The sequence below is a fragment of the Oryzias latipes genome, chromosome 14 (assembly GCF_002234675.1).
Source record: "Oryzias latipes chromosome 14, ASM223467v1".
NCBI classification, from domain to species: Eukaryota; Metazoa; Chordata; class Actinopteri; order Beloniformes; family Adrianichthyidae; genus Oryzias; species Oryzias latipes.
Window position 1 is genome coordinate 27,447,886 of NC_019872.2, and position 25,806 is coordinate 27,473,691.

At 42.1% G+C, this 25,806-nt stretch overlaps 2 protein-coding genes across 5 annotated transcripts in view; one reads left to right on the plus strand and one right to left on the minus strand.

Moving 5' to 3' along the window:
• LOC101168230 (rho guanine nucleotide exchange factor 12-like) overlaps nucleotides 1–15,316 on the plus strand; it is a 45,770-nt gene extending 30,454 nt beyond the window's left edge. Inside the window, exons 18-37 of one of the 3 annotated variants that reach the window (XM_023962130.1) lie at nucleotides 45–278; nucleotides 1,559–1,706; nucleotides 1,864–2,033; nucleotides 2,105–2,251; nucleotides 4,078–4,163; nucleotides 4,253–4,378; nucleotides 4,494–4,608; nucleotides 5,110–5,210; nucleotides 5,280–5,357; nucleotides 5,436–5,511; nucleotides 6,601–6,768; nucleotides 9,265–9,352; nucleotides 9,423–9,503; nucleotides 9,576–9,670; nucleotides 11,174–11,247; nucleotides 11,281–11,557; nucleotides 11,639–11,848; nucleotides 11,934–12,127; nucleotides 13,458–13,527; nucleotides 13,604–15,316. In XM_023962130.1, coding sequence (XP_023817898.1) covers nucleotides 45–278; nucleotides 1,559–1,706; nucleotides 1,864–2,033; nucleotides 2,105–2,251; nucleotides 4,078–4,163; nucleotides 4,253–4,378; nucleotides 4,494–4,608; nucleotides 5,110–5,210; nucleotides 5,280–5,357; nucleotides 5,436–5,511; nucleotides 6,601–6,768; nucleotides 9,265–9,352; nucleotides 9,423–9,503; nucleotides 9,576–9,670; nucleotides 11,174–11,247; nucleotides 11,281–11,557; nucleotides 11,639–11,848; nucleotides 11,934–12,127; nucleotides 13,458–13,527; nucleotides 13,604–13,617 — 2,552 coding nt within the window. In that variant the 3' untranslated portion in view covers nucleotides 13,618–15,316. Of the gene's footprint in view, nucleotides 1–44; nucleotides 279–1,558; nucleotides 1,707–1,863; nucleotides 2,034–2,104; nucleotides 2,252–4,077; nucleotides 4,164–4,252; nucleotides 4,379–4,493; nucleotides 4,609–5,109; nucleotides 5,211–5,279; nucleotides 5,358–5,435; nucleotides 5,512–6,600; nucleotides 6,769–9,264; nucleotides 9,353–9,422; nucleotides 9,504–9,575; nucleotides 9,671–11,173; nucleotides 11,558–11,638; nucleotides 11,849–11,933; nucleotides 12,128–13,457; nucleotides 13,528–13,603 lie in introns of all 3 variants that reach the window. The other 2 variants (XM_023962129.1, XM_023962128.1) reach the window with 2 other exon arrangements.
• A 127-nt stretch (nucleotides 15,317–15,443) lies between these two features.
• Nucleotides 15,444–25,332, minus strand: LOC101174164 (transmembrane protein 136-like). Of its 2 annotated transcripts, XM_023962132.1 has the most exons (4): nucleotides 24,639–25,332; nucleotides 20,394–24,562; nucleotides 20,099–20,294; nucleotides 15,444–17,780 (listed from the first exon to the last, which is right to left on the minus strand). In XM_023962132.1, exons 3-4 carry the CDS (start codon nucleotides 20,286–20,288, stop codon nucleotides 17,248–17,250), a joined length of 723 nt encoding a protein of 240 aa, XP_023817900.1. In that variant the 5' UTR covers nucleotides 20,289–20,294; nucleotides 20,394–24,562; nucleotides 24,639–25,332; the 3' UTR covers nucleotides 15,444–17,247. The 2 variants fall into 2 exon arrangements, with proteins under 2 accessions (XP_023817900.1, XP_023817899.1); XM_023962131.1 differs by lacking the exons at nucleotides 15,444–17,780; nucleotides 20,099–20,294 and having other exon boundaries at nucleotides 20,985–24,562.
• Between the last annotated feature and the right edge of the window lie 474 nt (nucleotides 25,333–25,806).

Sequence of the window (25,806 nt, forward strand, 5' to 3'; positions counted from 1 at the left end):
TATTAATACGTGTTCGTCCTTCTCTTGACTCTTTTTGTGAGCAGTTGGAAAAGCGGTGGAGCTGAACAAGCAGCGATCGCCAAAGCTTCCCCAGTCGCCCTTCAGCGTCTCCGACCTGCCCGACCCCTCTGCTGCCGGGTTCGTCAGAAACCGGGTCAACCAGCTCAGCGAGGGGTCGGACACCAGCACCCAGTCGGTGTCCTCCAGCACCTCCACGGCTCACGGCTCCCCCACCGCCGCCTCCACCTCCGACACCAGCGGGCCAGACTCCGACTCCAGTAAGAGTCCAGTAAGACGCACAGAGCCGGGACTGGCTTTGTGTGTCTATTTAGAGCAGGTTTTCCAGAAACCTCCTGGTTTTCCAGAAACTCTGCCTTATCTGTTGTTGATCACCTGGATCAGGTGTGTTTAACCAACAAGAAGCTTCAATGGCAGGAATGGTTGTAAAACATGTAGGACACCGGCCCCCCAGGCTGGAATTGGACACCCCTGTACATAGATACAAACTGTCAGAGACAGAGGCAGCAGTAAAATCCTGTTTCACAGAACTCTGCAATATTTCTGTTTAAGAAAACGTCCTGAAAGGCTTAATTTCTTAATTTATCCAAAAAAAAAAATCTCTAGTATTTCTACAATAAATCTGTAGGTGTTATGTTCCTTTAAAATGAAAGTTAACTTCTTCAATATCTTAAGTTCTTTTGAAAGAAAATTAGCTAAAATATTAGCATTGAATTTATTTCTCAGAGATTTTCAAAGTTAGAACAATTGATTCAAAAGTTAAGTGTGTTTGTGTGTTTTTGAATTTTGTATATTTTTCTTGTGGTACCATAGTCTTGAAAACAGATGGTAAAGATTTAGTAAAAAAGTTATCTTATAAAAGTTCTCCTATAACCTAATTTTCCCCCTCCAATCATTGTTTTATCTATTTTTGAAGACTTTCCAGTGGTCTTTTAATTATGATTATGCTGTTTTTAGACAAAATGTTTAAAAAAATCCTGTGGTTTTTTCTAGGACTTAGTGTCTGCAGGGCGGCAAGAGTTCATTAGAAATTCACCTTGTGTTGTGGGCCTTGAGCAACCCCGCCCCCCTTCCTATCCCTGTTACTGACAGCTTGTTGTAGGGAGCTTGTTGCCCGCCCGGCATATTTTCTACGTCACAAATACAGTCTTTTTCAAACGTAAGAAATTTAATTTTGAGCTTAATTTTCTTCATATAACCTTCCATCATTAGAAAAATGCCACGAGAGCATGTTAAAAGCACAATATTCATCAGAGTAGATCTCCAAAACCCCTATGGGATCCCGTTTGGACTTTCTGAAAACGGTTTATAGCCTCAATCACTATTGCTGCAGGAAAAAAAGGCTGACGGTTGCTTGAAAACAAACTTCTAGTTTTTCAGAGGCATAAAAACACAAGTTCTGGCAAAAAAAGTTCCGCTGGTTTGGAAAATAAATAATCCTCCAACTTCCAACAGTAGTCGTCTGGAGTAAAATGGACGTACACCATGAAAGTGGTGATAATTGAGCGGCGTTTGTCAGAACTTTGTCCTTCCCCTGCAGACGTGTCTCCCATCTGTCTGCTGTCCAAACCCACTGAAGGTCTGCAGTCCAACGACCACCATGAGAACCTCTCCAGCCCAACAAGCACTCAGTTCGACTTCAGCGCCGCCAACCTGGAGCAGCGGGAAGACGATCAGGAGCCCTTCAGGTAGCAAAGTTGGATTTTTTTTCTAAATTCTTTGTGGAAACTGGAAACCTGGACCCAACTTTTTTATTTTATTTATTTATTTTGTTTCCAGTTCCCACAAAGAGTTTTGGATCCCCCAAATAAACATAAAAGGTTAACATTTTTCCTGAACTTGCAGCAGGATGGATGTTCAGTGTGCAGCGAGTCCAGCCGACACCCAGAGTGAGGACGACCAGGGCGGGGAGCCGGAGACGGAGGAAGACCCTCTGAACTGGCAGAGGCTGGTCAGCCGGGGCGTCCTGGCCACCCTCACCCCGAAGGAGATCAAGCGGCAGGAGGTCATCAACGGTGAGGCCGAGGCGACCCGTGAAACGGAGCCGAAACGTCCAGCTAGTGACCTCGATGCGTTCTTCCTGCAGAGCTGTTTTACACTGAGCGCGCTCACCTGCGCATGCTGAGGGTGCTGGACGGCGTTTTCTGCCAGAGGCTGAGCAGGGACGCCATCCTCCTGCCAGAGGAGGTTAAGCAGATATTTGTCAACCTGGAAGAAATCATTCAGATGCACGGTAACGATGTTTTTGCACCTTAATGACAACTTTTTTTTAACACTGAAGACCAGACTAGCGAGGTAATGGTAGTTTTAGGTTCATATCTTACTAAACAAAGGCTACTGCCATTTAGTGTTTGACAGTATCATTTGGACCAGTGGTACCGGTCCATGAGACAGTTGGTACCGGGCTTGCAGAAGAAAAAAAAACCCTCACCTACATTTGTTTTATTTGATTTCTCATCTGATTCTGAAGGAAGTTTTATTTTGGAAAACTTCTGGATTCTCTCCACCACACTCGACTCATTCGTGATCGTGACACAAAAATCCATCCGCGACTTTCTTAAATAGATGCACCGACCGCCAAACCGAAAGCCTTAAGCTTGCAGGGTTTACAAAAGACAAACGTATTTGGAAAGTTTCTTTTAACAGAAAAGTGAAGAAGAGCCTTCAACTTCAAAATAAAAGCTGCATTTAACCAACAAAAACCAGGACTCTTTGCTCCAAACATGGATTTATTGTGACAGTTGTTCACACAGACCATAATAATAAAGTTTTTTTTAGATTCCACTTTTAATAAACACTAATTAATGTTTGTCTATAAAAATAAAATAATAAATAGGGTACAATTTTTATTTAATTAATCAATTAATTAATCATCTTTGGAACTCCTTCCCATTGTCGTTGTGTCGGATTGACTCTGTTTAATGTTTGTAGTTTCAGATCAAGACGTTTTATTCAGGAGAGCTTTTAGTTGATTTTATTCCTTGCTTTTCTATGTTTTACTGTGTTTTGTTTTATTATTATTATATTTTATTGCTTCTTTATTTTTTATATGATCTAATGCTCCTTTTGTTAAAGCACTGTGATTCGTTCTGGGAAAGTGCTATATAAATAGAGATATTCTATTGTATTCTATTCTATTCTATCGTCCACGTCCATAAATTCATCCAAATGAAGCAAAAACACGAGGACAAAAATCAGTTTCTCTGGTATACCGTAAAAACAAAAGTCTACGGCGCCCCAAGAAAAAAAAAATGTAGCTCTCCCCCCAGCTCTCCCCCCCACCACTGGTCTCGACTCAGTTACACACCCGCAGATGGGGGTCCTCCTGTTTACACTCGCCAGACTTTGTACTGGACTCCAAAAGCCAGGATGTGTAAGTCCAGTCAGACAGGAAGTAGGACGCTCTGGCGAGAAAGAGCTTTTTTCTTCTTCTTTTTTCTAATGGCCCCCCAAACGCGTCTTCTTCTGGGGTTTTCTGTTTCCTTCTTCCCTCTGGCGTCAAGACACCGGCCCCAATCAATAAGCTTGGAGGGGCGTGGCTCCCTTCCACCAGATAAACGGCTCACAGCGGTTCTGGCAAAGACCACAACCAACTTTTCAGCAGAATTTGTTGTTTTTTTACACAGAACTCCATGAGTTAATTTCTGCAACTCAGAGAACCTCTTGGCTCTTTTTTTTTTTTGTCAGTATGTTTTTAACCCTCAGACAGCATATCTACACCCTGACATCATATTAAGTAATAAAGTGACAACGCCACAGTGGGTTAGGGGAAAAACTGTGTTAACGGTTTCTACACAAAATCTAGGGAACAAATAAAGTTGAAAGCAGCTGCAGATGTTTTACAGAGGATGAAGATAAATGTTCCCCTCAAAAGTTAAGAGAAACTGGAAGCTCAAAAAAATAAAATAAAATTGGTTGCCCACTTTGGCCTCGTACAAGTTGGTCCGTAACAATATTATCTGACCTTAAAAATGAAAAAAGTTGATAGAAGCCGCTGGTTTAGATGACACCAACAGCAGGTCCCCAAAAAAATCAAGAGATCGGTTCTTTCTCCAACAGTTTCCATAACGGAACACATGGCCGCCGTCAGGAAACGCAGCGAGACGTCAGTGATCGGGCAGATCGGAGACGACCTCCTCTCATGGGTGAGGCGGGCGTGGCAGGAGACACGTATGCATAATACGACGGAAAAGTCGAGTGACGTGCTTCATGTCATTTTGGTTTCTCGTCTCAGTTCAGCGGGGAGGAGGAGGAGAAGATGAAGAGAGCGGTGGGAACTTTCTGCAGCAACCAGCCTTCAGCTCTGGAGCTCATCAAGACGAAGAAGAAAAAGGACCAGAGGTTTAACTCATTCATGCAGGTGAGCCCAGACTCAAACTCCGTCACAGAGATGGTTTTTATTTTTGGTATTTTAAGAGATTAAATGTGTTAGGTCTGCAATATTTCTCCTTTTTTTTTTGATTGTCTGGACTCAGGAAGCAGAAAGCAACCGTTTGTGCCGCAGGCTGCAGCTGAAGGACATCATCCCTGTGGAGATGCAGAGGGTCACCAAGTACCCGCTCCTGCTGGCTAATATCACTAAGTACACGGGTACGACCAGCAGCTGTATCGCTTGTTCCCCACCAGTTTATGGGCTGAATGCTGTAAAGTATTCAACCCATTGTTTTCCTGTTTCTCTTTCTTTATTACAATCTTCCTCCATTTTTTGGGGGCTTAACTCCTTCTACGAGTTTTCAGATGACTATTCAAATGTCATCTGAATAGTCTCTTTCAGCTCTTTCCTGCTGTGACTTTTGTTCCTTCAAATCCTTGAACTTGTCAAGATATTCCAGGATTCCCAGGATTTTTGCCTCCATTGAAATACATGGGGAATCCTTGGAATCCCTGGCGTTTTTCACAAAAATGTCTTTTTTTGTTATTGTGCTGTTTTCACTTTATCCATGGTCAACTTTGATCATTTCTTTCTGTCTTTTTTTCAATTGTTACCCTTTAAGTTTCATTTTCATTCACCAATATAGCATTCAACCCTGCATTTTCATCTGGAAATGCAGCTCCTTCTAGTTTTAAAAAAAATATATTATTTACCAACAGATGAGGGAGAGGAAAGGGACAAAGTCAGGAAAGCTGCAGAATGTTGCAAGAAGATCCTCAACCATGTCAACCAGGCTGTGAAAGAGGCGGAAAACAAACAGGTAGATAGAAAACCCCACGCCTCGTTCGAGTCCGACTGTTGGAATCTGAAGTACTTTGTCTTTGAACAGCGGTTGGAAGAGTATATGCGCCGGTTAGACCTCTCCTCGCTCAAACAGAGCGAAAACCCTCTGATTCTGGAGCTGAAGGTACGAAAACATGAAAACGTCCACTTTAGTGTCACCTCTGTGGGTCTGCACCTCACGGGGATTTCTTTTCCCACCCAGAACCTCGATCTGACCAAAAAGAAGATGGTGCACGAGGGGCCTTTGTCCTGGAAAGTCAACAGAGACAAGACAATTGGTATCTTCTTCTGCTTTTCTGATTTTTTATAAATTGCTGTTGGTTTGAGCGTCTGGAGAACAGGAAGTCAAATAAAATACAGATATTGGAGTTATTCAAGTTGTGAAGTTTTTACTAGTTATTATTCAAGTTCAAAGCGGTGGATATGAAAACTCTGATGACCCAGCATTCTAGCACCACTGTAACGCAACATCCATGCACAAATCTCACAGTGAAAGGAGTGATATGTGATATTGTCTGCTGTGTGTGTCAGGCGATAGGTGCATGTGATTTAAAGATGTGTATGTTTTTGACAATGGAGTGTACATCTGAATACATCATTGTGCACACACAAATCAAATGTTACACACAAACGTGCAAAAATTACACACACACAAATCCTGTGAGTCTATTTTGTCTTTAAAAAATTGACTTTCAGTACATTCTGCAAGTTTAAACTCTTCCCTCTAACTCCTCAAGCATAATTGCGAAAAATTTACAAAAAAGTTTGTAAATTTTGACTGGTGTTTGGATGGCGAGCTCGTAAAAGTGGCGTTCCCTGTTGCTTACATACATTTTACTTGAATATTGTGAAAATGTCATACAGGAATCCCTGGCTCAAATTGAATGCAACGATATGACATATGATATGACCATTTTAGGAATGTGGTCGTGATTAACAAAAAACCTCAGTTGCCAAGAAAATCCTAGAATTTACTAGTGCGGATTCTTCTAAAAATTACATAGACCTGTCCGTCACTCCCAGGTGACCAAAAAATTAAATGGTTGCTATGGAGATAAAACGAACAGAAAAGCCGCTATTTTGAAAAAGTGAATTTGTCCCGTGCAGCTCTGACCAGAGAAGAGGAGAGTGAGAGGCATCTAGGAGGGCCACGAAGGCGGCGGCGAGTAGCGTCCACGGGTCACACAACACCACTCATGACGTATGATTGTGTGTGCTGCAGGAAGCTGTTTGCAGAAAACTCCCACGAGTTGAGATAAAAAAACTGCAAACTACCTGATTTGATCAAACGAACTTCCTCCTGCAGAGAGCCTCATCTGTCTCTTTATTTATCCAAAGTGATTTCCAGACGTGAACCTTTGTTTCAGAGCTTTACACTCTGCTGCTGGAGGACATCATGGTTCTGCTGCAGAAGCAAGATGAGCGTCTGGTACTCAAGCTGCACGGCAAGAATCTCGCCAGCATTGCTGATCTGAAGAACATCTTCAGCCCCATCATCAAACTCAACACTGTTCTCGTCCGACCCGTGGCAACTGGTAAAGCCGTCAGTCCTAAAGAGCGTTTTCAGTATTGAAGGTTTTGATCATTTTTTTGAATACTTTTTTTAAGTGATGATGGCACACCCTGGCTGTTTGGGTTTTTGGTGTCCTAACAGGAAATACAAACTGTTTGAGGTTTTTTAGTTTGCTGGAGTTCTAACTTTTAACTTTTTTGTTTGTATTTTTGTACTCTTCCGTTTAATTTGTGTCTTTGTAACAACTGCCCGTACGAGTTGACATGGGCTGCTCGCAGGTAAAAAATGGGCAAACCTGTACGTAGGTGGTCTGCCCAAAACATCAAGGTCCTAAACTACGGTGGCCCAGAAGGGTCACAACACAACACTAAAGATTTGCACATCAAAATAACAATTCAATTCAATTTTATTTGTATAGCCCAAAATCACAACAACAGTCGTCTCGATTGGCTTTGAAGTAAAACATGAACTCAAAAGGATCACGAATACAAAGAGTTCAATAGAAAAATACTAAAATGAACTAACAAACTGACTAAGCTATACTGGCATCCCTGCCCTTAGACCCCCTTCGCGGTAAGGAAAAACTCCCCAAAAAAAAGGATTCCGGAAAAAACGAAGAAACCTCAGGGGTGCCCACATGAAGGAGGGATCCTCCCCCAGGACGGACAGGCGATTTACCAGAAATCTTAGAGAAGAATTGACTTATCAAAATCTACAACTACATATATAAAAGTCCAGCAGACGAGCTTCATCCAGCCGTGGTTATCGGGACAGTCAAAGGCGCGAGTCGAGCCGGAGACAGGAACCACAGCCAGGTGTAGGAGCAGGAGCAGAGACGAGGTAAACGGTCAGGAACTGGAGCACGGATGAGCCAACTGGAGTCTGGAAGCACTCCCACTCCCCAGGAGGGGAGAGGAAAAGAGGGACAATACATGAATCGCACTGAAACACAACACAAAATAACACACTACAATTTGTGACAACGCTAAAACACACAACACGAAACATTTAACTCACAACACGAAACAATAACTCACAACACAAAACATTTAACTCACAACACAAAACATTTAACTCACAACACAAAACATTTAACTCACAACACGAAAAAATAACTTTCAACACAAAACAATGAACTCTTAACACGAAACAATTAACTCACAATATGAAACAATTAACTCACAACACAAAACAATAACTCACAAGATGAAACATTTAACCAACAAAATCACACAACAAAATCAATTTAGAATCTTTGAACGATCTCATGAATCCTGAATGGAGATGTGATTACCGATGTTTTAGCCCAGGGGAAATTTCAGAATAAAAACAGAGCAACTTCCGTTGCAGGTATACTTTCTTTTGAGTTATTGTTTCGTGTTGTCAGTTAATTTCTTGAGCGTTGTGACAAAGTGTAGCGTGTTATTTTGTATTGTGTTGCGAATCTAAAGTGTTGTGTTTTGACCCTTATGAACCACCATAGTAATCCCCTTGGTAAATTGAAGAGAGAAAACACTCATGTACATTTTTACATAACACTTGTTTAACACATAAAGGTAACTGAAGGGGTTTAGAAACAGGCTTGTCATATGGATTGGACATTAGAATGCAATATCAGAATGCAGGTTGTGTGGGCACGTACTCGCAGCACACTCACGACTAAGGTGTGGCGTTATGGCACCGTACGACAGGATCACCCATACGACCAAAAATGTGTGCAACTACCATTAGCCTTACAAAGACAAGTACACTTACCGCACACACACGACAATGATACTTTACATTTTCATGGCGTCCCTCGAGGTGGTCCTACACACCGCAAAAGAACACCTGAGATCCAACTGCTCCTCTCTGTGACTCTCCATGGACCTGGACAACCCAAAAACCTGCAGCCCCCACACGGGTCAACCCTCATTGACAAAAGGCCGTGTTCCACAGGCTCTACGTACATTTTGCGTACATTGCCCATAGGAAAATTGGGCATATGTGAAAATACATGGAAAGAGTGAGAAAAGTTGTTGTCTTTTCGTGAAATTTTCACAGATGTGTCATGAATGAACCAGGTTAAAACCACGGAAGAAGTACGAATAAATCACGCAAAAAAGGGTATTTTTAACGTGATACATGTGGCAAAGTTATACATCGTCAGTTCATGCGGGAAAAGCCAGTTAGACAAAGCCACAAATTTGAGGATGTATCTCGCAAAAATCACGCAGAATTGCGTAAAATTTATGTAATAATTGTGCATAAACTACGTAAAATACACATAAACTGCGTAATTCTCAACCGAACAAAAATTTACGTAAAGTCCCGTTGGCCGAAACCCTCGACAGACATCTGCGCACATTGACAGACATCTACTCACGTATGAATTACGTTTATCAGGCAAGAATCACGAAAAACCAAAATTTCATACATGGAAAATGTGCAAAATGTACATTGTGGCTGTGTGACACAAACTTGGGGCTTTTAATATTATGTAATAAAGTCCCACTGTTTATGTTTTTGTCCACATCAGACAACAAGTCCTTCTTCGTTCTGTCCATGTCGGAAAACGGAGCTCAAATTTACGAGCTGACGGCTCAGACTGTCACGGACCAGAGAATGTGAGTCTGTGTGTTTTTTATTTATTTACAATATTTAAATATATTTTAATATTCATCTCTGCTCGTTTAGGTGGCAATATCTGATCACTCAAAGTGCGGACTCCATGAAGGCCAAATCTCATAACAGTGGCTTGCCTCAACCTCAGACGGAGTGAGTTTGATGCTGCTCTGAGGTCGCCGCTCGCCACCGTTTTTGTTTGCTCACTCTGCGAGTTTGTTTCAGAGCCGAGCGGGACGTTATCGAGATTATGAACAGCAACATCCCCAAAGCCGGCGCGCAGACCAACGCTGTGACCAATGGAAGCATCACGTCGTCAGGTATTTTAGGAAGATTTAACCCTATGTAGCCCAATACATCAAAGAATTGACAGAAAATTTACTTTTTGGGGGAAATTAAGATGGTTAAGAATATGTTTTAGATGAAATATACGTCATTTTAATTATAATCCATTTGGTAATTTGGTAAGTTTTTGATCACAACCATTTTATTTTAAGATGCAAAAAAATTGACAGTACTGTTCAGGATAAGAAATGCCTTATTTAGCCACTGTCTCACATTTTTAACATGATGCAACTGTTTTATAAAGAATTCATCATCAACCAATTTAGCATTTTTCTACACAGCAAGTATTACTAGTTAAAGGGGCCGATATCCTGCTATATCCATAAATATGAAAATATATTACCTTTGGCACACTAAAGAACTATTTTTTAAAATGAAATGAGCTACTTTTACAGCTCATTTTCCTGCCCATTTTATGATGTCATCCTATGGGTTTCTCCCACAAAAACAAACATCTGAACTTTTGCAAAGATGGATGTGCATTTTGTTCATATAAACAGAAAACGTTTGTCCGAGCTAGCTGCACATAGAAAGTGGGCGTGTCTGTTAGCCTGGGGATGGGGCTGTCAGCGCAGACTCTTCCTGTAAAGGGCTGTTCTTCACTTTGTGATGTCACAATGTGAGAACCCGCTTGTTTTCAGGGATTGGGAGGGGCTTGTGTTAAGAGTGCAGGTTTTGGGAGGAATCCTCAGAAATGTGCGAATGGATCAAAATCCCGCTTTGGGGATGTTTTTTGTGAGGAATTAACATTATAAAGCGCTTAAAAGGTCTAAAATTTGTTTGTCTGGATGATTGTGCAAAAATAGAAGGGACTTTTTTTGATCGCTGAAGCAGTTTCTGTCCACACTCTTCGCGTCCATGGAGGTGTTTGGTCCTAGGAAACCCACAGAAGAAACTGAATGCAGACAGGATGATGGGAATCAATGACAAATCTGTAAGATCGGTATAGAGCAGATTGAACACCAGGAGCATTTTAGCTAAAACAAACCCTTGTATTTGAAAGGAACAGATACACAACAATAGGTGACTAATCCCGTCGCCAAGCTGCTTTTCTCACCTTTTAGGATCTTTTGGAATACGTAGAAAGAGGCAAAGACGGTGTGTTCTTCTTCTGTTGTTGATGGCGGCTCAGGGGTTAAAGGGTTCAAATTTGGGATAACAATAGATGGGTTATTCTCACCAAAAAGTTTTGGAAAATAGCTAAATTTCGCCCACCAAAAGTGTTTTTGAGGGAGCAGCCATTTTGAAATAAGCAGGAAAAGCCCATCTACTGCCCCTAGTGGAGTGATAATGAACTAAAGGGGGCAGAAAACATTGACCACGTCATGTAAAATGGTTTTTTAAGGAAAGTTTGCATCACGCTAATAAGATAGGGGTCTCAGAAATGCGTGGATCAAATATGATACCAATGGTTCTATAGGAGCAAAATGAATTTCAAGGCAGGTTTTTCTACTTTAATGTGTTTATCTGCCTTCCAGATAAAGAGGCTGCCCTTCCTCTCGACATTCCAGCTCCCGTCAACCCTTTTGACTGCCTAAAATCGGAAGATGAAGAAGAGGAGCTGACTGTAACAGGCAGGCAAGAGGAAGAGGAGCTGACTGTAACAGGCAGGCAAGAGGTAGAGGAGCTGACTGTGGCAGAGAGATCAGAGGAAGAGGAGCTGCCAGTGACAGAAAGAGAGGAGGTTGAGGAGGAGGTGGAGGAGGTGGATGAAGCAGAACTGGAGGCCTTCTTGAACGGGCAGCTGGCTGAGAGGCTGCTGCGGGAATCTGCAGGATCCCGTCAGGGTATCGCCATCCAAAGCGAGGAGAACATGGAGTTCAGCTTCCCCTCCTCCAAAGCTGAAGAAGCTCTGCAGACCTGTAGGTCCTCTGCACAGATCTGACTCTGAGATGTTCCGCCAACATAAGAAAGAAGTCATTGCTCCCCTGCTTCTGTTCCAGTGGCGACACTGAGGCAGATCCTCTTCACTCACTTGAAGAGCAGAGAGGCGGAGGAGGAAGGCGGGGCAAACAAGCCGAACGGGGCAGTTCAGATGAACAGCTTTCCGCCCGCTCAGATCGACTCAGGTTGTGAGGAGGGCGGTCCTGCCAAAGAGAACCCGCAGCCCTCCTCTGCAGCCGAAGGGCTTCTGGAAACCGCAGAGCAAAATGGTGGGTTGCCGGTCCAAAGATCTGCTGAGCTTTTCCTTCTGGAACACGTTCATTAAAAAAAAAAACTGTCTTGACTTCCATCCAGGAGGTTTTGCGGTGTTTGATTTTGGAGGATGCTCCGACGAGAGCACTGCTGAAGATGACGCAGACGTGGACGTCGCCATCGACATCAGGAAGCTGCTGTCCTCCTCTTCGCAGGCGGGGGCGAATGGACCCAACCTGAGCAGGCAGCTGATGACCTACCTGCGCCTCCTGCAGGCCGACCTGCAGCACCTGAAGGTACGACGGGGGCGGCAAAAGCTCCACCACGCCCTGTTGATGTATGACGAGGTGCATATCGAGCTCAGATGGAAATGCTCCTCATACGCTCCTAACATTTTGCACATTTTAGTGAGGGGGGTCCTGATCTGTTCAGGAGTTTTCGTCATGCACAAGTTCTGGTTTAAAAGCAGTAGACCATTCAACTGCAGGCCAGTGAGGAGTTGGTGTGTCCAGTCAGGAATCAAACCTTCAAGCAAACCAACCAACCAACAGAGCTACAGATACCTCCATCCTTCAAAATAAGAGCATTTTTTGACCCCACAGAAACTGAAGAGACTTTGTTCACTTTGCAAAGATGTTTCAGCAAAACGTACCTTTACGTGTTGGACAAACGTTTATTCCAGCATGACCGCATACAAAGGCTCAAATAAAAAAAACTTTAATTAAATTAGTGTGATTACAGAATGAGGGGAGTCCTTAATACATTGAAATTTGTCTTTTATTGTGAGGGACTATCATCTCTGGTTCATAATTTATATCAATGCTTCTAAATGTAAGCATGTGGTTGTGTAGTGGTCAACACTCTCACCTCACAGCTAGAAGGCCCTGGTTCAAATCCCGGCTGGGGTTTGCTCCAGGCACTTCTTCCCACAGTGCAAAAACGTTTCATAGATGAAGTAAATTGTCTAAATTGTCTGTTAGTTGTGTGTGTGTGTGTGTGGTTGTGTACCCTCGTGACCGACTGGCGACCTGTTTGAGGTGAACCCCGATTTCACCCAACAGTGGTTAGGACAGGCTCCAGCAACCCCATGACCCCGAAAGTGATTTAGTGGGTTCTGAAAATGGATGGAGGTTACCACCTTCAGAGGATGTTCAAAGCAACACCTGTCACTCTGACTTCCTGATTGAAGCTTATTTAAAAAGCTAAAGCAATTGGAGCTTGGTGGAGTTCACCAAGTAGCCACTATTATGTTGTTTCTTTGCCCTTTTTCCAGTTTATTCTGTGGTTTTGTTTAATTCACCTTTTTAGGTAACGCTTTATAATAAGAGTCCTTAATAAACTACTTATAAGACATTAACAAGCATAAAGACATTTATTAGCATTTGTTAATCCTATTCACAAGCTATCTATAAATTGCTTGTATGGGATTAATAAATATATTAACAGTGTTCTTATTAACAGTTAATTGACCAAATAGGGGGTGATCTTTAAATGATTCATTTTGATCGTGAAGCAGGAGGAAAATAAAACCTGCAGCTTTGAAACTTTCAGCATCTGTCTCTCTTTTGTGAGAGAACATTTTGTTGTGTCGTTGCCTGGTAATCGTTTTTGTTTTCACGGTTCCAGGAAGTGGAGATGAAGTACAAAGAACTGCGTCAAATTCACGGCGATGCCGTTCCCGACTCTGACAACACGGGTTGGTTTCTGCTCCCTGAGGTCGGCCTTCCTCCATGATGAACGCTCCCTAAACGCTGTGCCTGGTTTTCTTTCAGACGGACTCCAATGAAGACAGAAGTCCAGCTGTTTGTTGAAGAAACTGGAGCCTCTGAAAACATCCCGATGAAGGCTTTAAGAGGCAGGAGAGGAAACCTCAATCCTAATGAAGAATGCTTCACTGTAGCAGACAAATATGATGGGATGACTCCTAAAATACGCTGGATAAATGTTGTGAAACACTGGATTTATTGGTCTGAAGAGGAGAAGTTTGACACAAAGAGAATCAAGACCTTAAGGTGGAAAGAGTCAACACTTTCAGGTGTGAAAGTATTCAAAGTGTTGCCCAGAAACAGCAGAAATTAGCTGAAAACCTAAAACAGAAATTAACATTTGGACAACTGAGATGATTCAACGCCTAAACTATCAAAGCGCCTATTTTTGAAAGCAAAATCTCTAACGGTTTCTACAGGTCAAATCTCCCCCCTCCCTTTGAGAAAGACTAGCTGTGCCTTTTCCATCTACAACAAGCTTCAGTGTCCATAAAAATCCAAACGCTTTTTTTTCTCCGCCGGGATTTGGAGCCGCTCTTCAGCTTCAGGGTTTGGGAGGCTGTTCCGGCCGATCTGCAGCCGCAGCCACCGGGTTCTGCTGACATCAATCCTCCTGCAAGCTTCCCCATCACTTCTAGTGCTTCAAAAACAAGGTCACGCCTTGATCCAAGAACCCCGTTAATGTTCTTCAGCTGTCCTTTGCCTGCTGAAGCAAGATCTCTAGAAAAGCAGCCGTCTGTGAATAAAGAGCAGCCAACGGTCAACAGAAAAACTAAAGTTTCAGTGCTCTACAGCGCCTCCATCTGGGAAAATGAGGGAAAAACCAGTTTGGTTTCAGAGCATTGCTGAGATGTGATGTCACATCCTGTTTAGTCGCGTTCAAAGAAGCTAGAATATTTATGCTGACACTGGAGAGGCTTATTCCCAGGTTTCTGCCTTTTTTGTATTATAGTCAAGCTTTTATAATCCAACTAATGTCCAATAATCCACGAAAAAGACGTGGAAAGAGGCAGATCAGATATTTAGGAAACAAAGATGTGACAAACAGAACATTAATGTTCCTATCTGAAATTATTTATGAATAAAAACTGAGAGGAGGTAGTTTTCCCTGTTTGACCACTTAGTTGAAGGGTCTGAAGACTGTGCATTACTCTTTATAAGAAGGTTTTTTTTTTTTTTATCAGCGAGTTGTTTGAAATGCATCTTTTGGGGACTTGATCACAGCTTCTCTGGAGGTTTCAGAACTCTGTGCATGAATGTAGCATCACAAATATCACTACAGTTTATGCCAACAGGCAGTTTATGAGCGAAACGGAGATGAAAATGATGTTTTTTGGGTCATCCAGAATGACACGGCGCATCAGCGTGTAAATAGGACATGAGTGCCGCCCCAGTTGTCTGTAGTTTTGCAGCTTGGAGCACTTTCTACACACACTTTTACTGGATCTGTGGATTTAACTTGATTGGTTCAACAAATGAAAAAGTTTGTAGTAAACGTGGGCACTTGGTTTTCACTGTCGGACTCCGGAGAAGTCCCCGCCTCCTCACTGAACCCTGATAATTGATGGACAGGTCAGGACTGATGTTTGACTCTGTGACCCGCCAATCATGTTGCTGTCAAACCGCCTCCTGATGCTTCACCTGAGGAAAGAGTAGAGTTTGAATGCAAAGTCTCCGTTATTGTATCTGCTGACACCAATAAAAAAAAAAAGCAATCAGTTGATGTTTTCGCCTGATTTTTATTTACTTACAGAAAAACGGCTTCAGTTACCAGATGTCAATGTGAAAGAACAAAGTCAAGCTGATTCAGTCTCTCGCCCACTTCAAAAAACACAACTGACCACAGTTTGACTTTTAAATTCAGATTTTTTATTAAAGTAGAAATTGAACTCTTTATTTTTGACAGGCAGGTTACATTCCCTCTGTTAGAAACATCTGTCTTTTGTATTGTTTTTTTTCTTCTTTGCTCTATCTTCCATCGTTTCTCGGCACTTAACTTCTACAATTTTTCTCCCATTTCAACCATTCAAAATATTCAACTGTTTCATCTTATTCCAGCCAAGACTTTTGGTCCTTCGAATCCTTCAACATTTCAAGATATTCCAGGATTTTTGGCTCCATAGAAAAACATCTGGAATGCTTGGTGCAGAAGCTCGCCGGTTCAAGAACCGGCTCGGGCATTTTTCTCAAACAAGTCTTTCGCCATTTCCTCAGCAAATTCAGCTTTCATTCAGAAATACAGCATTCAACTCTGCATTTTCTTCTGGAAATGCAGCTCCTTCTAGTTCAAATCAATTTTCTACACAACTTAAGAAATAAACCTAAAAATTCCTCAAAAACAGTTGAGGGGTTTAAAAAAAACAATATTTTAGTTTTAACTAATGATCTGCCTTCTGATTAAATTCATGTCCCACGAGAACAACTAAAATTAACTTAAAAACTATTTAGTTTACAGATCAGCTGCTAAATTAACCCTTGTGCTATCTTAGATGACCCCACCCTTGCATTGATGTGTTCCCCCTACCATGACAAAGGTGGAAAGATTTCATGTAATCCATAAACACCAGTGAAGATCACAAATCATTGAAGAAAAAAGGTTCAGAGCTCTGTCTAGTGGGTCTAGATGACCCAACTCCCAATGTTAACGTGCCTAGGATAGCACAAGGGTTACAAAAAAAAAATCTATCCATCTATCCAAAAAACTACTTTTCGGACATGATCTGGTCAGTGTCTGATAATGTAACCTCAACCTTTGTTTACCTTGACACTGGTTGGTCGATGTCTGACTCAGTGTGGGGAAATTATAAGACCGTCAACAGTTGGATTGACTTAAGTGTTGTCATTGTTGACATCAAACGCTTCTGTATGGCACCCATAGTGCTTCAAAAGAGAGGACTTGAGCCCCAGTCACATGCATCCGTGCATGAGCTGCGGGTTTTTTGGGCTGTCCGGGACAGTGGAGGGTTGCTGCGGGAGCGCAGGTGTGTCTCGAAGTTCCCTTAAGGCTCCTATGGCCACATCAAGGGACGCCAAAAAAATGGACCGTACCATTGCTGTGCGTGTAGTAATTGTATCACCGTGAAGTGTTTGTAAGGATGATGGAAGATGCACGCATTTATGACGTACAGGTGATGCTGTCGTACGCTGTCCTTACGCCTCACCAATTGTGCCCGTCAGTTACTGGCTCCTCACTGTGTGTGAATGCTGCACGCACGGCGTGTGCACGTGCTGCTCAAGTGCCCTTAGGGCGCCCACAGGATTCCCACACACATTACAGTCTAATTTCCTCATCTTCAACAGTCAGGCTGAACAGACAGCAAATGTATCGGGCAAAAACAGCTCTGGTAGGTACGTTTCACCCACTTCACCCTTATGTGTCAAGCCTTCACTACTACCCATCGCTGCAGCAGAACCGTAGAAAAACAGGTATGAACATTTTTTTCTCTGCAGGTTCACGAAGCGGACTACAACCTTGATATTTCGCGCGGGGCCACCTGTACAGATTTGACTATTGCAGGGTCCAACCCACATCCACCAGAGGCAATGTGGTTGCCCAAAGACACTTCGACACACGGACTGGAATCGAACCTGCAATCTTCCGATCGGATGTCGACCGCCCTTCTGCTGCGCCATGACTTCCTAGCATTCCTTCAGTTGTTAGATGGCACCCCTGCACTTTTTTCTTTACATTTGTGGTTCTCCTTCCACTTTTTGTACTTGGCTCTGCTCTTCTTGTAGCCAAACCTGGCTATGTCCACCATGAACACCCATGCCAGGCCGTACATAACAACACCTCCCAGCTTCATGATCAGTGAAGTCCTTGAAGAGGTCAGTTCACAGTAAAACATGACGGTGCCAACGCCCACGCGCACAAAGGCAAAGAGCAGGATGAAGAGGAGGTCCACGGCGTCGCCCAGCAGGCTGTCGTACAGTCCCAGCTGGCGGATGAACCACCGGGTCTGCAGCAGAGGGTTGGTTATCTCGCTGCCGAAGATGACGCCGCAGGTTTCGCAGCCCGACACTCCCATGGACAGCGCCAGCAGAATTCCCAGGATGCTGGCGGCGTGGTGTGCCATCATGACGGCGCCCTCGGTGCGATGACACACACACCAGCCCAGGTCGAAGAAGAAGTAGCCGAGGCAGACGGCCAGGGCCAACGTCTGGAGCTCGGTGTTTTCTGTGCCTGAAAGCAGAGTTCACCAACACTTTTATCAAAACACTTTAGTTTTTACAATTATGTCTTTCTTAGACGACAATCCATAACTGATTGTATATGTACACTGAGGATTAACTTATTGTTTCTGATATTTATCGGCACTTATGTCCAATACGTTCGGTGTTAAAGTGGGGATTATTGCACCTCCAATGCAGCGGGTGGCAATAAAAATCTGCCAAATTACAATCTATGCAACCGGACGTTCATCACTTCTACTTATGGTGTGTCTGGGTGGAAATAATTGTCTAAAACTGGTATTTAAACAGTTACGTAACCTAAACTATTTTTAATAAACATAACACTTCCCTAAACTTTGTATTTCAAAGTGTGTCTCGAAAACAGAGATGGCCTGATCAAGCATCTAACCAATAAAAGCAACATAATCTCTTTAATGGGTGTGGTCAACATTGTTTAAATTGTACCATAAACTTACTATTAATCTTTTGCATACATGTAAAAAAAAACAACCTCAAGATTGAATGTTTTTCATTCTTGATGAAGGCCTAAATCTTTGCTAACTGACCCACCTGGGGGTGGTCAGGGGTCCAAAATGGTGCTGGTCTTTTAGAAACCCAAAAACCCCACCTGCTGCAGATTACCTGGACCAGGTGTGTTTTTCCAATGAAAAGATATACTGGCAGGTTAGTTGGAAAACATGGAGTTTGGCAAACCTTTTATTCGGTGATAAGTGGCTGAAATCTGAGGGGAAAATAGATGAGTTACTGATTTAATGTTAAATGGATAAAAAGTAGATTAAAAAAAACTTATAATTTCTGCGCAACACATTTACATTGATTATTTTATTTATATTTTACAGTTAGTTTTCTGTACCTCATGATTGAAAGTGAATGCAGTTTGTGTTTGCATGAGTAGAATTGTCAATTGTCACTACAGTTGGTTTTCACTTGGATTTCTGACTCAAAAGCCACTCTAATGAAGTGTTTCACATGTTCTTGTGAAATTTTTCTGATGAGGACATATAAAGAAAATTTAACTACAACCTGCATTTCTGAGTATTTTTTATTCAAATAATTTTGAAAGAGAAACAGACAAAAAAAACGCTGTTTAAAAAAGATCATAATATTAATGTAGAAAATACACTGGGTGGAGTCACAAGCTCCCAGCTCTGCTCCATTCTGATGCATCATCCGCCTGCAGACAAATAGATCCATGATCGTCTTTGTTTTCCTCGTCTGAGCAGGAATCTGGATCAAAACTGTACGGCTGGATAGCATTGATACTTCTCACCATTTTTGTTGCACCACCAATGTTAGCATGTGGCTGTAAGCTAGCAGGAGAGCATGTAGATGGGTGACGGGAAGTGGGGGCTTCCGTACCATAGTAACGCCCAAAACTCCTTCAATTTCTAATGAACTCCTGCCGCTCTGCAGAAACTATGTCTTTGAAAATTACAGTTTTTTTATTATTATTTTGGCTAAAATGATATCATGAATGAAAAAACCCACTGGGAACAGTTTGAAAATAGATTAAACAGTATCAGAGTGGGACTTTACAGAATAAAGTTCATCAATAATGAATTTATATGCATCAAAATTGTAGATAGTTTACAAAATGAATATGATCAAATAAAAAAATCAATTATTTATGAGGTTTTTTTAAATTCCAGTCAGTTCTCAGCCAACGTTGGCTCTTCTTGGTCCACAGGACGGAGATGCTGCTGGCTGGAAACTGGTTGGCAATCATGTGAGCATTTGCAAAAATACGAGTGGCAAATTAAATGATTTTAATTTAACTTTTTCTGTGGAGTAACGAAAAGCGAAACCTGCTGAAACTGGACTGGAACGGAGCTGCAAACGGCACTTTTGATTTGTTTTTAAACGGAATGGAGCTCACAGCAGATACCATTGTGTTGTTGGTTATTCTCCGCTTCATTAGTGCGGAACATCATTTGATAAATCCTGATTTCTTCTGCTAATTATTTCTGACGACTGAGCAGTAATCCAGTCATTGATCTAAACTGACCTTCAGTGAGCACAGAAAGCTGCCACAGTTAAAAATGCAGATTTATTCTCTGTAGGACATTATCTCCCAACCACTGCATTCTAGCGAATGATCTCCTGGTATCTACAGAAGACATTTGGGGCTTTTCAATTACCGGTATACTAAATATGAAGAGATGGAGCTCTGGGAGTTGTAGTTTTTGTAAACATTTTTACAGCACCAAATGGATTCTTGCTGGTAGTCAGGAGGATGTAGCATTTTGAAACCGCTTTTTTATAGTCAGTCTGCCTATATTTCTGCAACATCTATCTCTGATTGGTTACCGGCGTGCGTGAAGGGCCAGGGTCCATCAACGAAGACCACGTACGCCGTCAGCAGCACTATGAGGACCCCGTGGGTGAAGGTGACCAGGCGGCAGTTCCACTCGGGTCCTCGCTGGGAGAACGTCCAGCAGAACACCAGGTAGAGACAAAACCAGCCAATCAGGCTGCAGATCACCTCTAGAACCGTCATGGCCGCCTAGATGGGAGGAAGGAATGTGGAAGACCACCTTATAGTTACAAAGTTGTTTGTTTACACGCCTCTGTGAGCCTAATGAATCCTCAATGACAAACTCACCAGCACAGGAGAAGTTTGACTTTAGGCTCCACCCTTTCCTTTAGTTGTCATGACAACAGCCCAAGCTCCCTCACCAATTTACTTTATCTCCTCCAGCGTCAAATCACTCTATCTCCCTCACGCAGCTCCACCCTGCAGCCCTTTTGATGTGCAAAGGCACGAAAACAAACCGACCACAGCTCGGCGTGCTTCACCCAACCGCACGCTCCCTTTGCCAAGTTGACAAATGTCCTGTGCAGGCTGCCGCAGACGGACGGTGGCTCCTGAATCCCTCCCTCTGGATCTCACACTTGATCCTCTTAAAGGATTACAGGCTCTACTTCCCTGCAGATACATCCTTTTAGCCCGGAGGGGTGATACCACATGGAGCCCAAAATGCTCACAATTAAATACATAAAAATGACTTTACTCAATCAGACCACCAATAAATATCTCATAAATTTATAAAAATTAGGAAATTGTAAAAAAAAAAAAACCTGCACACAAAAAATGTAAATTGGACATATTAAATATATTAATTTTGATTTTAAAAAACTGCTTATTATACAAAAGCATTTGCGATATTCATCTTTTCTCTCCAAACATACACACTACACTAATACATGTTTATTTAAGAAACTCTTTAAAAATGACAAATAAATCAACATTTTCCAAAGTCGTTTTTTTATTTTCACATTAGTGTCTTTAACACAATGAGTCTGTCAATCAAATCAGACAAGTCACTTGGGACTGACGAGTCCTTTACTCAGCCATAAGCAGGAGCACCGAACTACAGTCACGGCCAAACGTGACAAATATTAGTTTTCACAAAGTTTCCTGCTAAACTGCTTTTAGATCTTTGTTTCTGTTGTTTCTGGGATCTACTGACATTAAATTACAAGCACTTTATACGTTTCAAAGGCTTTTATCGACGATTGCGTGACATTTCTGCAAAGAGTCGGTGTTTGCAGTGTTGGCCCTTCTTTTTCAGGACCTCTGCAGTTCCACTGGACATGCTGTCAATCAACTTCTGGGCCAAATCTTGTCTGACAGCAACCCATTCTTTTAGAACCACTTCTTGGAGTTTGTCAGAATTCGTGGGTGTTGTTTGTCCACCTTGTCTCTTGAGGATTGACCACAAGTTCTCAATGGGATTAAGATCTGAGGGGTTTCCAGGCCATGGACCCAAAACTTCAACGTTTTGGTCCCTGAGCCACTTGGTTCTCACTTTAGCCTCATGGCCCGGTGCTCCATGGTGCTGGAAATCCATTGTTGGACGCCAAACGGTTGTTGGATTGTTGGAAGAAGGTGCTGTTGGAGGGTGTTTGTTTGTTCATGGCTGTGTTTTTGGGGCCAAATGGTGAGTGAGTCCCCTCCCATGGACCCATGAATGTTCTGGTGGCGTGGCACGGGACTGATGGTAGCGCTCACTTTTTTTTCCGGACAAGCCTTTTTCCAGATGCCCCAAACCAAATCAGAAAGAGGCTTCATGGGAGAATCTGACTTTGCAGCAGTCCTCAGCAGTCCATTCGCCAGACTTTCTGCAGAAGATCAATCTGTCCCCGATCTTTTTTGGAGAGAAGTGGCTTCTTTGCTGCCCTTCTTGACACCAGGCCATCTTCCAAAATCCTTGGCCTCACTGGGATGCAGATGCGCTCACACCTACCTGCAAAATCTCAATAAGCACATTTTACTTGCTGCAGCCACTTTTGCCTTTGATATCGTGTCAGTTTACTGAGTCAAATAAAAGTGTCAGTGAGTGGCGCTGTACGCTCGGGCACTATTCAGTTGTTTGACATTCAAGACGTCGAAAGTCGTTCTTTTATTTTTTTGGAGCTGTAATCCAGTCTGGGGAAGCTCTCTGTTGTTGAGGAAAACATAGCTTTGCGTGATTACGGTGTTGGTAGAAATACATTTTTGAGTTTAACGCACAGGATCGGCGTGTAAAAACTGTGATGTCATGAGCAGGTCAGGCCTTTAATTGATGATCACTTGATGTGTTTGCTAAAAGTGAAATTATAGCCCTATATGGTATTTATTTCTTCAGATTAACCCTCTAAATGAGTAAAAACAAAAAAGAGGATCGTTTGTTTTGATGCTGTTTGTGTTGCCAGCCGTTGTTCTGCAAACAGCAGCTCCACCAGGTGAGAGCTTTGCACAGACGACACTGGATGTGCTTCATTCAGCGAAGGTCAGACGCTCACCTGACAGCTCTGCAGCATTAATTCAGATCTAATCCCACAACAGAGCAGATTATGAAACAATCTCACCGAGTCAGATTGTACGTTGATTTAGAAATATATTTAGTTATTGGTAAGGATGTATTCATTGTGGAGGCAGAAGAACTCAAGTCAAATTGAAACACAAAAACATTCTACAAAAAGGCCAGATTACAATCAAATCATTAGGAGCTAATGATTGTTTTGCAGAGCCGTCTACCTTTGAAGGTAGAACAGCTTTTCATTCTTTGGAATATTTTTTTGGTCTATTAGTGTCTGAAAAGACACTTGCCAACCTTTGAATTTCAAAGGATTTTCAGTAAAAATTGTGGGCTCAGGTGTTGGAAGACGATTAGCACTTATGGCTTCTGCTAAAATACTAACAAAGTTTGCACCGTCTTGCACATGAGTCGTGGTTGTTGGGGGTGTCGTCATTTGGTATGTGATAGCTTGTGGAATAAATGGAGGACTTGAGGCATCAAGTGTTTGAACAGGGGCTGGAAAAGTCGTAGGAATCACAGGAGGTCTTGGTATTTGAAGCATAGATGATGACTTTGTCAAAGGAAAATTTTGAGAAGTTCTTACTCTTTTGGTGTTACCTTGTATGAAGGAAACTTCTGCTTGGTCGTAGACTTCTACTCTAGCTTTAGCAGCATTTAGCTTTTTGACTTCTTCGAGTCGTTCAAGTTTTCTACGTTTGTCTTGTATAGCCTGAAGTCTAGCTTGTTTCTCTGACTCAAACTGAACAAGACGCTCTTTATCTTCAGCCTTTGAAGTTTCAACTGCTTCCTTTTCTTGTTCCTCCAACACTGCCAAAACCTCTTGACATGCAGCAGCGTCTCTTCTTTTAGCTGATTGGACACTTGAGTGGAAAGAATCACACTTTGACCGATCAGACATTGACTGAGATGATGAAACTGTTGAATTTAAGATTGATCCAACATCTGGCCAAGGTTCCTCCTCTTCATCTGCCGGTGACCCTTGAAGCTGTCTTTTAGTCTTTTGGATAATAAATCTTGACAGTGACATACAGGTATCAACCTTGCGCCGCAGGTCTGACTCGGGCGTACATACTTGGCGGAGCTCATCGTACATCCCCTGTACAGCAGAAGAGGTAGCTTGAAGGTCCTCAATTATTTCCTTTAGCTCCTCCTTGGAAACTTTATCTGATAACATTTCTTTACTAATTCTCGCATGATATCTCCACTTTTCATATGTCATTCTGTACTTGCGTTCCATTGCTTTCAGTTTTTCCTTTTGGAGTTCTTTTCCTTTTTCAGTCAAGCTTCGAATTCTTTCACTTCTTCGTGGTGTTTTTGCTTCTTCTTCGGGAGTAAGGTGAGCATTTTCAACTTGGGCAGATTCCTCAGCTTGCTCCTCTTGATTGTGTGTTTGTGCATGTGACATCTTATCAAGTGCTTTAGGGTGCAAATGTTTAGGAATATATGTTTTAGACAATATGTCTTAACTTGTTTAAATTTTCAAATGTAGTAAGTTTATCTAAACATGAAAGGCATATTATCTGTTACTAAATTAAATAAATGAAATTTACAAACACTTCAAGCCTAAATTGTAATGGAAAAACACTTAAAGTAACAATAATAATACTGATGAACTGTAGTCTTAACTTTGCTTTCAAATATTTTAAATGAACTTTTTTTTTCTAAATAAGTCACAAAAACATTTTCTTGATATGTAACAATATAGTAGAAACGCTTTAACAGATGACAAATAACTTATTTCCTTAGCTGCAACCTTTAAATCCCCTTTTAACACTATTTCTTTACTTTTTGTAAAAAAAAAAAAACTTTCTGGCTTCATTGGACACCAGTCCTTTCATATGCTTGCCTGCACGCGGTAAGGAAATGGGCGTCGGCTTCCTCGTGGCTCTCGGCTCTGCTTAGCGGGCACTTCTGCAGGTCATCACACACTTCTTGTGGGACATTGCGTGCCTTCGCTTTCATGTGAAAACTATAACAAAACATTATACACGTTTGAGGAGAAATAAACAATACAAAATAACACAAAAAACAAGCATAACAAATACCTCGTTTCCGCTTGTCAAGAAAAAAGAGTCTCTTTTAGTCCAAGGTATTCTTTTTTGCAGCTCTTTCTCCCAGCTTGAACTCCTAATTGCCGCAACCTCGTGAGCAAAAGACGTGCTCACCTGCAGTGTTGCCAGATCTGAGTGACAGTTTCCAGCCCAAACTCATCGTAAAACCCGCCCACGTCAATAAAAACCAGCCCAAATCTCAACCTAGCAAAAACCTAATGTTGAACGTAAAAGTATAGCCGTAGCCTAATAAAAAATGACGCAATAATAATAAATTATTATATAATAAGTCTGTTATAATAATTTTTTTTATAAAATAAGTACAGAAAATCCAGTTATAGGTTTCTCGTATCGTGTACTCTAGATGGCTTTTGATGGCGCCCCCCTCTTTCTGCCACTGCCAGGTGCTGGACCACAGCGTATGTCAATCAGCGGTGGGCTGGTGACTGGTGGATTAGAGGGGGCGGGGCCTACCTGGGTGCGCGTTGGCTGAACGTTCTCCTCCGGCTGAGTGTATAAGCAGGCTGCGCTATTTTTGTTCGAGCTGTAACCATTCTGACAAGGTTAATAAAAGCCAATAAAAGCCCTGCAGCATCTCCATCTTTTGGAAATGAACCCAAACGGCAGAATAGGGTTCTGACTCTGCAGAGGCTCTGGGAGTTTTAAAACAGCGTCAATTATTCGCTGATTTTTGTTATTCACGGGGGGGGGGGGGTGGGGGGGGGGGGGGGGGGGGACTAAACAGGGGGATTACTGTAATGTTTCATATATTCACAATGCTTTTTTTAGGCTATATATTAATTAGTATACTTTTACTTAATATTTTAAATAATAAGAAAAATAATAATAATGACAATAAAACCGCTAAATATTTTGAAAAGCAGCCCAAATTTTATAGACCCGCCCAATGCCAATTTTACCCGCCCAACATAACCAAAAGAAGCCCAATTGGGCGGAAACCCGCCCAATCTGGCAACACTGCTCACCTGTGGCCAACATAAAAGGCTCAAATTCTCGCGAGAATAGCCCTATTCTTCTGAACATAATTCAAACAAAATTCACTGTCCAAAGAAATAAAAATTAAATCACCACTCATTAAACATTTCACAACCCACGGACTTCAATAAATATATATAAATATATAAATTTAAGCTGCATTTAC

Coding starts and splice junctions, on each gene's coding strand:
- LOC101174164 (XM_023962131.1), bottom strand. CDS start 23,998: ATGTCACATGCACAAACACACAATCAAGAGGAGCAAGCTGAGGAATCT.